Here is a 19,087-nt window from a genome sequence, read left to right as displayed (position 1 = left end):
AATCGCTGGATTGGCCATCCAAGCATTTTTGCTTGGCCATCCAGAAGTCCGGACTTCAATCCTCTTGATTTTTCTATTTGGTCTCGAATGAAAGATATAGTTTACAAAGAATCTATTGGCTCGTGTGAAGAGTTGTGGCAAAGAATACAAATCGCTGCCACGAAGTCAGACGCAATCCCAATAATATGTTGTTTCAAACTCGAAGATCTCTCAGAAAACGTGTAATGTGTATCAGTGTCAAAGGTGGATTCTTCGAATAATTACTTTAAATCATAATTACGTATTTTATTTGTTTTATTCTTAATTGTTGTAATAACACGAAGAAACACTTGGTTTGTTTCGTTTTTAATTTCTCATATTATCAAAACATAGTGTTCGTTAAATCGATTTTTCTCGAAAACGGATCGAGATACGAAATGAAACAAGAGTACACAATTAATGGAAAAATGATAGCTCTTTCAGGTGTTGAATTAAGTTTCATGTTAAATATACAGGGTAAAAAGTTATTAACTAAATTTTCGGTAAAATTGGTCGTAAGTGGCTCCCTCTATTAGCAATGCTGAAATTACAACACGCATCTTATTCGCCGCCTAAAAGAATATAGTTTCACAAATTTTCAAGTTCCTAACCTACATATTTTCAGAATAATCGCAAAAAGGCTGTTTAAAATTTTAACTTTCCACACCCTGTATTTCCGAAACTATCAACTTTCCGATAAGGCATGTTTGCGCCAATAGTCACCATTTCACATGTAGTATCTTCAGCTTTCGACTTTCCCATTGTTAATGAATCACCCTGTGTATACATGCGGCATTACTGCTACGCACAGTATAGTAATTTTTATTTGTTGTAGATTTGGATTTCATATGTAGATGACCCTAACATTCCACAACACTACACATGACACGTGTTAGAATCTGGATAAACGGTTCAGTAAATTTTCAGGATTAAGGACAACACGATTTAAAGGGAACGAATGTCATGATTATATATTTTTTTCTTTTTCAGAATGAAGCTGGGTATGTGGTCAGTGGACACGGAGACCCTCCGTAGGGACGGGTTGGTCCTTTTCAGCAAGCTCATCCGGACGAAAAACGTAGAGAATTTACAGGAACAGACGCAACCAAGGCCGGATGATCGGAAAATGAAACTGACGGTACGTAAATGGCAACTTTTTCATATGTACAAGAACTGATTTGATTAATGTGTAAAATTTTTTACCCCTCGGATATTCCGGGATGTTTAATTGAATTTAAATTTTTTAGTCGGATTACTGCGAATCGATCGAACGTATCGTTTCTAAGGGATCTAAATTTAAAAAATGTAACACATCATGATATCGAAAAAATTATCATGGCATTATCCCCACCCATATCGGTGTTAATTTCGAATATATAAAACTTTAATTGTGCCTGTCTTTACCTACTTTATCTGCATAGTTATATCTACAATATCTACATATTATACAGGGTGTTTAGTAAGTCGATGCATTCCTTGCAAGAAGTTATAGTACAAGCGATTTGTGATATATTTCCTTAATTTACCATATTCCGAAAACGCTTAGTTTCCGATCTACAGGGTGTTAAAGTTTTAATAAAAAAATATAAATTTATAAATATTTCGAAAACCGCTCAGAATATTTTAATGAAATTTTACAGTCTTTGACAGTTAACAACAATACATGTTTTACGATAAAAATATTGTTGAAATTTGAAAAATAGCAGAAATTATGCATTTAACTGCTTCACACTCAAACACTCAAAGTGGCAGCTGTTATTAATTTTGTCAAATAACAATAAAAACGAGTGCACAGCCAACTTGCTAATTTCTGTTTAGATATAATGCATAGTGAATCTAAAAACTGATAAAAAATTTTTAGACTGATGTTATTAACTGCGAGGAATAATAATAATTTTTTATAATAAAATTGGTACAAAAAAAGCTGAATTTCTGCTAGTCTTCAAATTATTGAAACCGGATTACGCCATGCAATAAATCGATTTTATTTTTTTTACTCAAAACCGTGTCATAAGAAAAACAGTCGAGATACCTTTTCTCTTCCAAATTGAACAAGGAATTGAAAAATAATTTTTATTTTAAGAAAAATCAGTGGCATTTTTTTCTTTAAAAATATCCAAAGACGTGCCTGTGCGTACGCCTCTGGTGAAAATAAAAACAATATTTTTTATCGTAAAACATGTATTGTTGTTAATTGTCAAAGCTTGTAAAATTTCGTTAAAATATTCTGAGGTTTCCGCAATATTTATAAATTTGCATTTTTTTATTAAAACTTCATCACCCTGTAGATCAGAAACTAACCATTTTTGGAATATGGTATATTGGTATATTGAGGAAATATATCACAAATCAGTTGTACTACAACCTCCTGCAAGGAATGCTACGACTTACCAAACACTATATTTTCTACATATCTGTAGCTAAAAGCTAGTGATCATATTTTTGTGAATTATAAGTCACGATATATGATACACATTCTTATTTTCTTTATTAAAAATTACTCTGCAATTTTACAAACCCTTTATCCTACAAAAAAATACTGATATTATTAGCTCTTACTGCTGTCTTAATAAGCAAAAATTATTACAGAACGAACCAAAAGACGAAAAATTGGTTATAAGTTTATACAAAATCAAAAGAACGAAGATATATTTAAAAGGATTACATATAATCAATCTGTCACATGAAAACACGAGTGAATTAAGAAAATATAGAAACAAGCTTACCCAGTTAATCAAAGTGCAAAAAATAAATATTATCAGGATCAAATCAATTTTCTAAATTTCCTATTCAAGTCAATTTTTACAAAAGTACAGAAATTTTAACACCAACAGTCCTATCTGTATTGACATACATCCATGTTAATTTATTACTTTGACTATTCAAAACTTCGAACCAATAACTAAGTAGGTAAACATAATTTTCAGCATAATTCGGAAAAATGTCATCAGCATTTTAAATGAATCCTAAGTTACTTTTATTAAAATGAAAATTGCATGAATTCATTTTGGTCGTCAGGGGGCTATAAGCGCTTAAAAGCAATTTGCTTCTTGTCTAGTTTTAAGCCATTCCAACTAGTTTAAGCTCATTCTGATTTAATGATGATTGGGGGCTTTGGATAATCGTAACAGAAACCAACAGATAATATACCATACGTGCTCAATGAGGGTTAACGTTGGCAAATCCAGAATCTGTAGATAATTGGTTTACTACCAGAAACGTGTCATATACAAAGAAGTGTTGCGTTGCAGGATGGTTGTATCCCTTAGAATAATTCAAATTTTGAATAACTAAGGACTATGAAAAATTGGAGACCAGATTCATTTGAGCCCTAAGGGGCTAATCGAAAATATTTTTCAAGGGAACTTTGGTTCTTTATTTATAACAGTCACTAAAATATTCTTTTTATACTGTTTTATTTTCAACTCCTCCAAAATAAAGGAAAATATATCCCAAAACTGAAAAGAATTATTACTTTGTTTTAAATAAGGATGATTTCAGAAAGAGGTACAATTTTATGTTTTAAAAACCATATAATACATTTTTTCAAGTTAATTATTTGTTTGAGTACATTTTCCAAATCGCACATGCAAACCGACATCGAATTTTCTGTATACCCTTCCCAACATATTTGAAATAAACTGTTCCGAAACGATATTATCGCGAAAGTTATTTATGTACATTATAGATGAAGCCCACTCCAAATTTCCCCTGGGCGAATAACTGTCGAGCGTTAATTTTACATTGTACGCCAACACCGTATTCATTCCGCTATTCTGGTACATTATACTAGCAGTAGGTATCTGCCTCCAAACCAATGACAATTCACGTTATTGTGGAAATCTCTCTGAGAGTAATTGCATTCATTGGAGTTATAGAAGAAAGAACTTATAGAAAATATACAAAGCTGTGTGGCATTAAAAATGTAATTCAAAAAGTTTATTGCATTCATGCGAAAAAATTGAACAAATGCAAATAGTAAACTAAAAATTTTCAAGATATACTGTAATTGTCGTCTTTCAATTTTTTTTATAAATATTAATGTAGGTATAGTCTTTTCGATCTCAATTGAAGACCAAAAAGCTAGGCGATATGTATCAGGTTCGGTCGCTACGCGGAAACTCGGCATTGAAATATTTAAAAAACTTGTTCCCATATTTACTTAGTCATACCCATATACAGGTCTGGTCGACCAGTTGAAGCGGCAAACGGCGAACAAACACAGCCGGACTGGGCGATCGGCCATAAATTTCAGTTGTCGACAAATTGCCTAGCACTGCAGTGCAGCAATGCTGAATTTGGTGTGATTCAGGTAATTTTAATTTGTTATAGGCACCTTCTATTAATCATTCATATTACAATTACGAAAGAGAGAAATAACGGGTATTTTGTTTACTAATATTATTGCAACATGGCATTTCGGAAAGCTTTTGAAACGGAACAAAGCGAAATACTACCAGACAATACTGAATTAATAGACGTAAAAATAAAGATTTACATGTTCAATATCAGCGTCTTATTTTAAATATTTACGTATGTTTAAAAAAGGAAGAAAATGAAAAATCAGATAGGTAATGAAATTATAAATAGAATTTACATGTTAACTAAAGTTTCAGTGTCCACAATTTTTCATGTTACAAAACAAGACGTTATATCATTGCGAAAAGAGGAAGCGAAAACAGAAATTTAAAAATATCGATGACATGACATAATTCGGCAGACAATTTATAATTTATATAAAGAAAATTGAGGACATAAATAATTAAAATATGTTATTGGCCAAATGAACATAGGTATATTAGAAATTTTCTACACATGTGACAATTTTTATTACTTTTTACCTTTAGCAGAAAACTTTTTTAGGGACACCTATGAAACTCATTAAATTTTATTGCTAGGCGTTTTTTTAACTGACTTCGGAAAGACTATATCTACTTCTTTTTTGAATCGAAATATCGCGTATATGTGTATATCGGGCATTCCATGCCAAATCACTTTAATTTTCCTGACTTTTTGGTGATTTAATACCCATTTAGCACCTTCAGAGTTTTCTGTTACTTACTATTAGTCGTGTCATGGAAATATTAACCATGTTTATACAGGGTGTTAATGAACTTATCTCAAATATTTTTGGTGTATATCTGTTATGTCAAAATGAGGTAAATACGCGGATTTGTGTTGAGTAAATGTAATTTTAAAATCTGATTTACCTCAACATTGCAAGGAGCCACCTTTTGAGAACTGCAGATTTTCATAGAAGATGTACCTACCCACCATTTGCTTGCACACAGGCTTCAGCGCGACGTATCCAATTTGCTCGCACGCATTACAACATTGCCACGTCCTCTCGAATCGTATTACAAGCTTCGGCTATACGATGTCGCTGTAGGTCGACGTCACGAGCTACCGTAAAATACACAATACTTTTCACATATCCCCACAAAACGAAGTCTAAAGAGGTAAGGTCCGGGGACCGGGGTGGGGGCATCTAACTAGGCTGCCGCGGCCTATCCAGCGGTCGGGAAAAGTAATGTTTAGAAAGTCGCGCTCTCTCCGAAAAAAGTGAGCAACAACTCCGGCAAGCGATTTTTCAAAGAATCTACATATGAAACGCCGTCTAAGCGTCTAGGCAATTCAAAAGGTCCTATTAAAGTGTCATTAACGATACCGGCCCACATGTTCACTGAAAACTGTTACTGAAAGACACCGCGACGTATTTCGTGTGGATTTTCGTTAATCCAATGGTGAGTGTTGTGGACGTTACGTACACCTTTTCGACTGAAACATGCTTCATCTGTAATAAGTATTTGCGCTGTAAATTGAGGATTTCTTGCTTGTTCCTGAAGCAAAAACCTCGACGTATAAGAAAATCTTCAGGTGTAAGCGCTTGAACACGTTGTAGGGGTTTTCAAAATGTGCCGCGAAAGTGTGCGGGGGTGCCGGGAGAGGGAGTGTGCGAAAGAGGGGACAATCCGGAGACCGTCAGATCCCTAGATAAATGATACTATAGATAGGAAACTTGAACAGATTTCGTGGTCATTAACAGCGCTAACTGTTGACACTTTCTCCAACTTCTAGTGCTTTCCTTTTCTAGGAATTATCGGTAATACAGTCAGTTAAATTACCTGTAGCCGGTAGAAGATGCAAGCGCCATCTAATTGTACGCTCTACAACTATATACCTACCTACTCAATATTTGTTTTAGTTATTTTGCTGTCTCTAAATTTAAAATTACATAACAAATCTCACCCTACACAGATTACTCAGAAATTGATTTTGTAAAATAATTTTCACGTAGATAATTTTTTTTGTCACCATGAGAAAATAAGTACATTTGATAAAAAGCATTAAAATCACTCAAGCATTAAAGACACTTTTAAATGCTCTAATAGTCTTCCTACTTAAAATAAGAAATAATTTTGATACTGTAACTTTTTAAAATGTTTGTTGAAAAAATTTCAAATTTCAGTACATATTTTGAAAAAAAAAGAGTGAAAATGATTATAGAGTTTCAGTGCTTTCTATATTGTATTAGCTTTCACGGTGAATAAAAAAATATTACAAGTAAATAATTTTACTAAACCAATCTTTGATTAATTCTTGTAATAGAGATTTATTATGCAACTTTAAATTTTTCGTTGTGTTGATATCCAAAAAAAAAACTACCTACCTCTGATCACATTTTTTATTAAAAAAAAAAAAAAATTTTATTAATAAAAAAATGTGATTATATGATGATCAGTCATTATTATGTTATATAAATAAATGTGAATGAAATATAAATAAATAAATAACCTTTATTTTCCTTAAAGACTTTACAATAAAGTATGGGAATAGTCAATAATACAAAAAAGGGAAGATAAAAGCCATAAATACTTATACTAAAAGAATTCAGTAATGTTATATATACATTTGTCAATTAAATAATATTTTAACTTAGATTTAAACCTACCGAGATTTTCAATCATTTTTATTTCCAAGGGCAAGTTATTAAACACCCTGGGTCCAAACACGAAAGGAGACTTTACAGACACATTATAATTACTATAAGGCACACAAAAAGTATTCCATTGTCTAGTTTTATATGTATGCAAAGCACATACTTTGTTAAAATGATTTTTGTTATTGAAAAAGAAAACACATAATTCAAAGATGTAAAGACTCGGAAGCGTTAATATTTTATATTCCTTAAAAATATTTTTACAAGATTGTCGACTTGTTACACCTGCTATATATCTAAGAATACGTTTTTGTGCCACAAATACACTTTTCGCATTTACGGAATTTCCCCAAAATATTATACCATATCTCAGCCTAGAACTGACTTGTGCATGATACAGGCCCATGACTGTTTCCCACGGTAGTACACGCTTCAAATTTCGAAAAAGATAACACAGTGAATGTAGTTTTGATGTTAAATTATTACATTGTTCCTTCCAATTTAGGGAATCGTCCAGTTGCAAACCCAGAAACTTAGCACTCTTACATTTAGAAATAGAGATATCATTGATGTTTAGATCTAGCCCTGCACACTGCTTCTGCCAATTATGAAATCTTATGTAATGAGTTTTATTGACGTTAAAATAAAGGGAATTTGCTACGTACCAATTAGCGACGTCATTAAGTATATTATTGCACTTGACTTGTAACGACTCATCTATTACATGAGAAATTAGTAGAGATGTATCATCAGCATACATTGTTAAACAAGCGTCATCAACTATTTTCGCGAAATCATTAACATAAAGCATATCTAATAAAACACACTAAAAACACAAATAAAACACACACCAGCACTCGCCAAACCTAACCAACAATAAACTTAAACAAATGATTCATAATTGCAATTGTCAAAATTTATTCTACAAAATCTTTGTGGTGACATCTATAGACTCTTTCCCCAACTTGTATATCCATCTCAAGTCACGTGGTTCCCAGTGTCCCCATATTTTCAAGTATAAGTTCTCGGGCCCTGGTCAGATCAGATCGTCGAGAGTAATTCAAGGGGACGGACGGTTATTTGCTGATTTGGAGTATTGTTATTTGTAATACGAATTGTTGAATAAATAGGATGCGAAATATTTACTTGTTGTGCGATATTTCTGGTGCTACGATGCGGATCTTCTCCGACGAGATCTAATATCATCTCCTCGACATTTAAGATTCTTAGTAGTCGCGCTGGGCCACCGTCGTGACCACGACGCGGTTATACTTCACCGGTGTCCAAAACTCTTTACATACAGCGACAAGTATTCGCAGTGCGGGAGCCCGTCGTTCAGGATATCTTGCACTGTACACTTGACAAGCTCTTTGGGCATATTCGCTTGCTTCGCCATAAATTATGAGCATATCATAATATTCGCGATTGCTAAATAAATGCGTAATTTTCAAACGACTTGGAAATACGGCTATGTGTGTACTCTCGAAAAACAGCACAGCAATCACTACAATAATGTATTACAAACTGACTTTCGAATACAGTCCGGCTTCATAAGAAACCTACAAACTCGTAAAAAGTGTTACTGAATTTTTTGTAAGTAATCGCCGCGGTAAAATACATGTATTTCCAGCAGTTCCAAAACAGTTTTAAAAACATTTTTAATTAGCTTTTTTCTATGTAACCCCCCGATACAAGTTTGTGACATCGGTTAACTCAGTTCTTCCTCCTTTTTCATCACTTTAAATTTTTGACATAAGTTCATTAACACCCTGTATAGTTTTTATTTTTAATTTAAGTTTATTCATTATTATATTGATATACAAACTTCATTCAGATTATTACACATTACTGTTATAAAAATATTGAGGATTTTACTCCAAAATCTAAGAAAAATACGAAAATTAGATTAGCAAAATTCATTATTATTACATTAGAGATTTTTCAATATTTATTATTCATACATGCTTTCAATTTCTAATTAATATAATTTTTGCAAAAACAAAGATTTTACGGCAAAAAAAATAAAACTTCATTAGTTGATAATAATTGAAATTATGATTCAAGACAGTATTTTCATAATTCTAAGATGGTTCAGACATTTACTGCCCAATTTTGTATTTAGCGATGTTGATTCTAAAACTGGACTTCCGATTTCGGTTACACGCCACAGGTGACAGCGGCAGATGGCAACGCCATTTGTAATTAATGAAAGGGGGGGGGGGGAGATTCACTACAACAAATCGTTGCCATATGCCGCTGCCCCCTGCCGCGTACTACCGACGTCGGAAGTTTACCTTAACCGTTAATCATGGCAACTTCCTAGCGACTGCTATTTTACGCGTAAGCACATGTTATTTTTCTTTGTCTTGCGTCTTTACCGATCTAAAATTATCTTAATTAATGTTCTCTCCTTCTTGCTGCTCGTTTACGTTAACGTTCTAATTGTTAATTTTATCGATTTCCTGTGAACCCATATTAATTAGCTTTTCCCCCACAGACAACTCGTTGGGAACTGGAAAATGATCACAGAAAGTGTACCTATGTAGAATTAATCAGTGCAATCAATCGTACTAGCTCTAAGTTAATTAAGTAGCGTTCTGACACGTGGCTTAATTATGCCGTAACGCAGAAAAACTTAAATCTTCGACATATTAATTTCATTTCAATCATAGATCCATACTTCAATTGTGTTACTGAGTTTGATTGATGGTTTATGTTAGCTAATGATTTGCTTTGAACAACTTAGATTAGTTAGAGACGTTTTCAGATATGGAAGCGAGTGTTGAAAATAAATATCTTGTAGCTAACTATCTTAATGTTACTTGCAGCCTTAGCCGTTGTAAAATAGCTTGTTGCATCACTGTGTTACGTTTTTTTTATGCGGCACTGGACTTTCAATAGCAATTCCTAAAATTTTTCTTAAGACATTCTCAAATTTTTTCTATATCCTTCACTATCCTCTAACGGTAGTTTCTTTACGAATGTCTCCGAAGCTCCCGATCGGTTTCGTCTCAAGATCCACTGTCTCACCAAAAAAACGACGCCTTCAACGATTGTTAATACTTGAATTGTTCGCAGTTCTCCTTGTAACATAACTGTTATAGTATGCGCCACTTCGTGTACCGCTACCTTCAAAGCCATTGTAACACTGAAACGGTTTGATCGATTTCAGTCGAAATGTATGAACCAAAACTGATTCAAGTCGCATTCAACTTTTACTAACTAAAATCGACCAACTAAATTTGACTCGTGAGAACGCGCCTTTAGACAAAATAAATTAATCTCTTTTATAACTTAATAATTTTGAAACATGATTGTAGAAAAATATTGCCCAACACGAAGATAATAGTTATTTATTGTATAAGTGTTTTAAGTAGCATTTGATCGACGCAAGAATGTTTATTATTTTTAAGTGGATACAATTTATTATAGATTTATTATTTTTTCATTATTCTACTAGTGAAATAAAGTTACTTTATTCCACTAGTGGACTTTAGACGGTTGATATGTGTGGATAAAAGTCCTATTATAAGGTGATTGTTGATAAAATCATCATACATGCTGACACACACTTTTACACAATGTGCATTATGTCACACTTATATAACTTTTTCGTCGTATTTTAAGTTGTGTAATAGCTGTTCTACATTGACAATTTATTGATCAATTAATTCATGAAGTCGTTTCATCAAGAAATTGGACAAGTGTTATGCACCAAATCTGCTGTCAAATAACTTCATGAATTTATTCATCAAGTTCTTGACGAATTAGAGCATGTTCTAATTTTCGTCAATTTCTTCGTGAAGTTCAGAAGTACCAACCCAACAGATTTGTGGCGTCGTACTAGTTTTGCATTGTTTTTACTGATTTGTTACTTAACAAAAATTAATATTTATATAATATGTGTCAGAACGGTACCGCTGTTGTATCACTACAATTATGAGTGGAAAGGTGACATTTTTGAAATTTATTTGCTTCTTTGATTCATTGGTAGAACTGATTCATACGTCAAAAAACTTGACAAAGTCTGTAGCAGTGTAAAACCACACTGTTTACCAATAAATTCATGAATTAATTCATGAAGAACTTCGTCAATTTATTATCATCAATAAACTGTCAATGTAAAACAGCTATAAGAGATTATCTAGTTTGTACACAGTAACTTGGGTGGAGCAGCGTATTATCAGAGAACATATATCAGCGAGAAGCGACAGCAAGGCTTTCTGCGTTAACAGTTTTCGTATGCGCATGCGCGAATTGGGTTGTGTTGTTGTCAGTTGTCAGTGGCTGTCAGCGCCGCCAAATATAATTAGAAGAAACGAGTAATAGTTTTTTGGCGGTGGACAGTTGTGTTTTGTATAATGTTAATTGATAGTGGATTTATTTGTATTGTATTTCGTTTTCATTTACAATTAGAATCAACTTGAAATCAATAAAATGCATGGTTATTATTGTGCTTTTCGCGATTGTTCATCCAAAACTGGTGAAGGATTAACCCTTCTGAGATTAGGTAAGGATTAGAAAGGTAATTATTATTATTATTATTTTAAGTACCTACCTATTTTTAAAATAATGTGGTATGTTTTCTTGTAATATAGTATTGCATAAGTATAGAGAATACATTTAGGAGAATTTTTATTTTTGTTTGCAGTGCTCGAGTGTGGATAGAAACTTGCAATAGACTCGATTTATTGCCTAGGATTGTGGATGTATATAAGAATTATAGGCTTTGTGAACACCATTTCGAAACCAAATATATTGGTAAAGGGAATGTAAGAATAACCTTATTGCCAAACGGAATACCTATACAGTTTCCCCAACTTAGAAATGGGCAAGAAGAGCTAGAGGCAAACATTGTGGAAGAGTGTCCCAAAGAAGTTATTGTCAGGTACCTATTTTTAAAAAACTATTTCAGATACATATTGCAGAAAAATATTATATCTGTTTAATAAAAATATTGTAAAACATCTTGTTTTATTTTTTTTTTTATATATTATACCTAATTTGTCTACATTTTACCACAGTTTTCCTTGTATTATATGAACAATGTTTGATACTGAAGCAGTTCGTTCAGTGTACATCTATTCAAAAGTGTAACTTCTCTCAGTGTAAACGATTGTGTTTCTGTCAAATCGATCGACCAGGTGACCACAAAACATCAAAGGAACAGCCGATTCTGTCGCTTCTCGTTGGTATAGTGTTCCCTGGTATTATGGACTGCAGCCATAGAAAAACTAGTTTTATAATCACATATGTCCTAATCTGTAAAGAATATAGCTTATTTTTATATTATTAAACTTCACGAGAAGTTAATACATATTATAACTAACCATACCTGTAGATTATTTCTCTCATTAAAACAAATTTCAAAACAACCCAACACTAGTTCGTGCCGACACGCTCTTCCAATTCCAGCAACACCTGTACTAAATAAGTAACATTTGGAAGCAATTTTCCCTTTTCCCCAACCCTTCCCAACTGTCGTTTTGGTTCCATTTCTTTTTATGGCTTACCCTAACCGCGACCCTTACAAATGCGAGTGTCTTCCAGAACGCAGAACATTGTGCACCTGTATTCTACGCTAGTGATGAATATATAGTAGTTTAGGTTTAGAAATTCCCCTACTAGTACGTGTACACCGGGAAAGTTACTACTCGGAAGACTTTAGGACAATGTATACTTAACTACACCATGGAATATGTGTAACCGTAAGCCTCGAAATACGATAGAAACAGAGAAGCAATGCTCATCCAGATATACTATCTTTCTCTTCTTGATGAAAAAAATCAGAAGAAATTGTTTATGTGATAAATCCGGCAACTGTTGTAGAAATTCGATTAGATTGGATAAAATAAATCAATTTTTTTGTACGTTCAGGTAATTTGACACCTTCACTGAATTTGTTGAAACATTTGTAAGTGACGTTTACAAACTAGCGATCGGGACAGATCAGAAGACGGTAAGTAATCTAATAAATAAATTTAGAATTTTAAAAATTTAAAGAGAAAATTAAAATTACAATTTGAACCATTATTGGAGCAATAGAATTCGGATATAAACCACCGTTCTCTTCTGAGGATACTATAGTTTCTGCACATTTTGTAATAACACTCTGGACTGCGATATCACTTTCTGTCACCAGAATTTACTCGAGATTTTCCATGTAAAATCTTGTTTGAAAATTAATTTTTGTTTTACACAGAATTTTCGATATATCTTTCAGTTACAGAGGACGAACGCCACCCACCGTGAATTTTAAGACCTATAATATCTATTCCTTGGTTTGCCAGAATAATGGTTTTATTCGGAATAAGTATCCGGTATAAGATGAGGGATCCGGCTATTTTAAGCACTGTGCAATTTTACTGGGCAATGGTATTTCTACCTACTACCTGGTTCGTAACCTTCCCATCTCGCATTGCCTAAAGTCAGCTGACTTGGCCTGTTCTAGTCATAGTGCTAGATATCTTTTATAAAATTCCAAACAATTAATTGAGTTTTCACTGGACTTTCAGTTATATACTTTCTTAGTGTGGTTTTGGTTAAACAAAACTAAGTTTATATAATCAATCCTTAATTGATCCTTTTGGCAGGAAGTTATTGTTCAATCCTTTTTAAACAACAATTCAATTACGACTTGCTTTTTTTATAACTTGGTTATTACTTTCCATAATTTCCAACAAAAACATTGCGACTAATTGAACTTTCCTATACGAATTTTGCTTCTCCCCTAAAAATTATTTTGCTTTACCAATTCTACCTCCATGTTTACTTAGCGTGTTGAAAACACTGTACTTTTCACTTTTGTAAATAAAAGTTTGTTATTTCAAACCTTTCATTTAAATTCAGTTATTACTGAAACTCTGTTGAATTTCCTGAAAAAAATGTTTTAACGAGGACTTTAAATAGTTCAGACAATTAGCTTTTTATTTAAAATGTACGGAAACAGACGTCATGATTTAATTTTCTCTGCTGCAAGTGCTTCTATTCATCCGCAAATAGATTCCATATGGTGTTATTCCCATCCATTTCACCAGCTCCGGGATATTATAATGATCGTGCAGTTGCAATGTCAACAGGTCGTTTAAAAGTAAAAAAAAGTGATATTTTCCACTTTCTACTGTTCTGATTTCACAGTATTAAAACGCAGGGTTTAAAAAATAAGAATTTTTCATTCAAATTTAAGAATATTTTTTTTGCATAAACATTTACCTTTAGCTCTCGGCTTTAGCTAAAGGGTGCTAAAGTTTAACTCCCATATAAAAATGTGTATATAATTAGTGACGTTTTTGTCACTTTGACAGCAATAAAAAGTGCGCAGCTTTTTATCACCAATAAAAACTCTTGTTCCTCTAAACTAAACTGTCGTTTCAATAATTATTAAGTAGATATTGTTGAAAGTGTGAGTAGTTGATAAAATATACATAATATGAGTCGTTATAGAAAAATTTCGACTGAACAAATTAGAAAAAACAATTCCACAATCCACAAATAACATTAAATCGTAGATATGGAGACCAATTATACAGGGTGTTAGAAGTTCGACTGCCTTAATTTCAGAGGCATTACAAAAAAGATTCTTTCATATAGCTCCTTATGAATTGGTTTGGAGGGGAGAAGAGCCTACAAACTGTAAAATTTTACCATTTTAAAAGTGAAAATAATCCCAACAGTTAGAATCGAATACAATTCAATATTTTCAAAGACAGCACAAGGCAGATAAAAAAAATTGACAGTCAGCACAAAAAATAAGAACGATAAAAGTTACAATGTTAAAATTACTCTTAGAAAAGACTTTTTTTAACTCCAAATCCCTTTTGGACAAACATAAATTCTAAAGGTTGGTATAAAAATGTTCCATTCGGAATTAATACCCACTATACAGGGTGTATCTTAAGTGATGACTTTAATTTCAAGGGGTGATTCCTTGTCATATTTTAAGCAAAAAAGTGCATATGAATATCGGTCCGCAAGTACTTCGTTACCGAGTACAGGGTGTCAAAGTTGGGAAAATAAATCGCATTTTCTTAAATATCTTTCGACTGATTCGAAATAATTTAATGAAATTTCATACACGGGGTTTTTTGGAATGACAAATTCAAAGCTGTGGTCAATTTAGGTGTATTCTTTTGAGGACGCCAATAATGAAGTAGCTAGAAGCAACCGTTTCCATGAAAAACGCATTTAAACTTACTTGAGCTGGAAATATCATAAAAATTGAATTAAGAGTGAGTGTTGCGTATGACATTACAAGAATTTACAATTCTGTTTCTTAAATCATTTTCATCTACAACTGGCGTTGCATAAACAAGGGACTTCAGATGTCCCCAAAAGAAATAGTCCAGAGGATTTAGGTCTGGAGATCGTATTGGCCACGGCTGAGGTCCTCCCCGACCTATCCATCGCTGAGCAAAAGTGTCATTGAGATGTTGGCGAGCAGCAAGATGCCCCGTCGTGCATAAACCACATGTCATTTCTGGTTGCTAGTAGTACATCTTCTAACAGACCAGGCAATGTTTCAGCTAGAAACTGTCTGTAAGTCTCACCATTCAGTCGAGGAGGAAGAAAATGCGGTCCGATGACATGATCACCAATAACTCCTGCCCACACATTCACCGAAAACTGCTGCTGAAATCCACGTTCTCCAATAACATGGGGATTTTCATAGTTCCAAAAATGATTATTGTGGAAGTTTATGATGGCATCCCGTGAAAAAGTTGCCTCATCTGTGAACAGAATTTTAGACGTAAAGTTGGGATTCTGCGCAGTTTTTTGGAGAAACCATCGACAATAATCTAATGGTGCAGGAAGATCTCTTGGCAACAGTGGTTGCACGCGTTGAATGTGGTACAGATAAAGTAAATTTGTGTGCAAAACCCTTCAAACATTTTGATGACTTATGTTAAACTGTTCAGATAATCTTCGCGTACTACTTGACGGATTAGCTTCCACTTGTATATCCGATAAAAAGTAAGCTCTTGTGATAAAAATTTATACCTCTTATCTACTTAGGCTAATTGTAAGATTTGATTTTTCAGGTGAAACACCAATTTATTTATGAATTTTGTAAACAAAATGTCGCCTCATTATCTTCATTTGTACATAAAATATCTACAGATATAAAATTTTAATGACATATGTCAAAAGCAAAGGCAAATGTTTATATAAAAAAATACTCCTAAATTTGCAGAGGAAAACGGTTCTGCATTTTGACCCGCCGTTATTGAACTCTCTGTATTGTACCAAAAAAGAAAATCAAATGATTCTTTGTTCTGACATCTACAACATACAATTGCATTTGCAGCACTATTTATCTTATAAGTTATATTCTGAAATTAAATTTATTAAAAAGGACTTAACTGATTAAAGTAATTCACAAAAAAAATCACTTGCCATATTACACAAAAACAATAATATACTTAACTTTACCCTAACCCCGAGAGTTGAAGTATGCATATTAGGTTTTAATTTATACAATCTACGGAAAATATGTAGATTTAGGAGATGAGAGAAAGAGATAGAGTATCAATATGCCACGTTGGAATGAAAAATACAATTTAATCAAGCATAAAATATAAGCAAAGTAAATAATGTTACACGTTCTGCTATGAAAACGAGCTCTTCGCACATTTTTTAGAGAGGAAAATATATCCTTCCCCTAAACAAAATACGGCGAGTGTACGCATAGCTGCCGTAAGGAGAATATTTTGCGTTGGAAATTCTGTCAACATAATATGTAATTTGCGGTGGGAAACCCTAATCAGAATTCCGAGGGGGAGGTAAATGATTTACATAATTGACATAGCATAGCCTTTTAAAGTCGGAAAGCTATTAATATAACGTTTTTAAATATTCATATACGTTTTAGATAATAAAATGACAAAAGATTAATGAATTCATTAACACTGTATAGGTAAAACGTCATTCATCCTTTAAGAAGTATTATATCTCTATTAGTTTACTAAATTGCAATGCAACAGCATTTCTGTAGCTTGCGCGCAAAATTTTACAAGTCCAACGTAATTGATTTGAGAGAAATTATAAAATAATTTATATTAAATACAAGAAATAATTTAGGTACGATACATTTTTCATAGTAAGTGAATGAAATATTAACAACATTATAATCTTAGTTTGGATGTTATCTTAAAAAAATGGTTTTGGACATGTGAACTTTTAGTAAAAAAAAATATGGATTTACAAAACCCGATTTACCTACTAGGATTATAAAAGAGTACCTAGTTAACTTTTGCTCCAAAATTATCAAGGACTAGTTACTTGTAATAGATCACGTTTGTGAAATAATTTTTAATATCAACCCATTTTTCTTAATTTTGGGCTTGTTGAGTTTTGCGAGCAGCTACAGATTTATTATATTTTTGTTTACCTAACTCTTTTACATTACGAAAAGCGATTAAAATTAAACCGAAACCAAAATGATAATTTAATACAGAAAGTCAAACATCACCTGCACATGCAATAAATGAGCTAAAATAATATATGCAAATTTAAAGTGATATAATAGGAAAGTTTATTTTAAATAAAAATTCAAAATAAAAATTCGGCATCCAACTATAAATACAAAAAAGTTATATATTTTGTAAATAAACAGGGATATTAATTAGACACTTTTGTTGAGAGATGATGAACAATGTTGAATTTAATTTTTCCAAAGATTTAGACATACGAGTATACTGGACTTTTGATATAAAAAATTCAAACTTTCATAGCACAGCATGTAATAACTAGAATTTCCATATCAGAAAGATTAAATTTCAGTAAACCATTGCAGAAAATATTACACTGGTATAGTCTTTCCGATCTCAACTGAAGAAGCAAGAGGTTGGCAGTATGTACCAGATTCGGTCGATAACGCAGCAGAAATATTTGAAAAAGTTGTTCCCATATTTATTTAACCATATTCATATACTGGTCTGGTCGCCCAGTTGAGGAATGAACGTGTGGGCAAACACGGCACAAACACAGCCGCACTGGGCGACCTGGTCATAAATTCAGTTGTCGACAAATGGTCTAGCAGTGCAGGCAGCAATGTGGAATTTGGTGATTTAGGTAATTTTAATTTATCATAGGCATCTTCTATTAATCATTCATATTACAATAATTGCGAAAGGGAGAAATAAGAGGGTTATTTTGTTTACTAATAAATACAACATGGCATTTTGGAGACCTTTTGAAATGGGACAAAACGAAATTTACCATCAATATAATAAAATTGTTTGAGGACATAAATAATTAATATGTTATTGATAAATGAACATACAGGGTGTCCGGTAACTACGGGGAAAAAATAAAGGGTTATATAGTGCAGGTCAGTTAATTAAAGTAACCCTTTAGAAATTATGGGCAATATTAATTTTTCAACTTCTTACTTTGAGTGACAATAACTCCTCAACAATGGCACCTAGGTAAAAAGTTTATATGAAGTACTAGCACTCGTTTGACCTGCTCTATATAACCCTATATTTTTTCCCGTAGTTACCGGACACCCTGTATATAAGAAATTTTCTACACATTATATACAAATTATTATAATTTTTTACCTTTAACAGAAAACTTTTTTTAAAGACGCCTATGAAACTCATTAAATTTTATTGCTTAGAGTTTTTATACATGTTCAACTGACTTCGGAAAGACATCTAAAAAATTAAGATAAAACGGCAACAAAAAAGAAATAAGAAAATTTTTAATAAAAGAAAGGTAGCTATTTGGAAAGATAGTTGTAAGATTTGTAAAAAAGTAGTTATAGTAGGATCATATTGGATGCAAAGTAATAAATCATTGCCTGTCAAGGGATCCAGTGCCATACGCTTTTAAGGGTTTTAGAAATTGTATAATTTCTTTATACATTATGAAGGGACGAAGGGATCAGTTCACGTCTGGCACCCTTGTTCCTACAAAAATTCCTTTATTCTCATAAACTATTTATTTTAAATGTAATTTATTATAGATTCAATTTGTTTTTTAATTTCCACATATGTACTACATTTTACCTCTGTACGCGCCACTGTTGTTTACTTGTTTTTTGGAGGCGCTTTCTGTTTTACGATCAAGCTCGCCAGGTTAGTATTTGACGTATAACCGACCACTTCGTACACTCGATGCACCTGG

The 19,087-nt window shown here is 32.7% G+C and overlaps 1 protein-coding gene across 1 annotated transcript in view; it reads left to right on the top strand.

The window, feature by feature from the left end:
- The first annotated feature begins 1,009 nt into the window (after nucleotides 1-1,009).
- The window catches only part of LOC108906677 (cationic amino acid transporter 2), a 132,326-nt gene continuing 114,248 nt past the window's right edge, over nucleotides 1,010-19,087 (top strand). Inside the window, exon 1 of the mRNA XM_018710000.1 lies at nucleotides 1,010-1,156. Within this exon, the coding sequence (XP_018565516.1) occupies nucleotides 1,010-1,156 (147 nt within the window). The remainder of the gene's footprint in view (nucleotides 1,157-19,087) is intronic.

The sequence above is a fragment of the Anoplophora glabripennis genome, unplaced genomic scaffold, assembly GCF_000390285.2.
Source record: "Anoplophora glabripennis isolate ALB-LARVAE unplaced genomic scaffold, Agla_2.0 scaffold135, whole genome shotgun sequence".
Taxonomy (NCBI): Eukaryota; Metazoa; Arthropoda; class Insecta; order Coleoptera; family Cerambycidae; genus Anoplophora; species Anoplophora glabripennis.
This window is presented reverse-complemented; position numbering and strand designations above follow the sequence as displayed.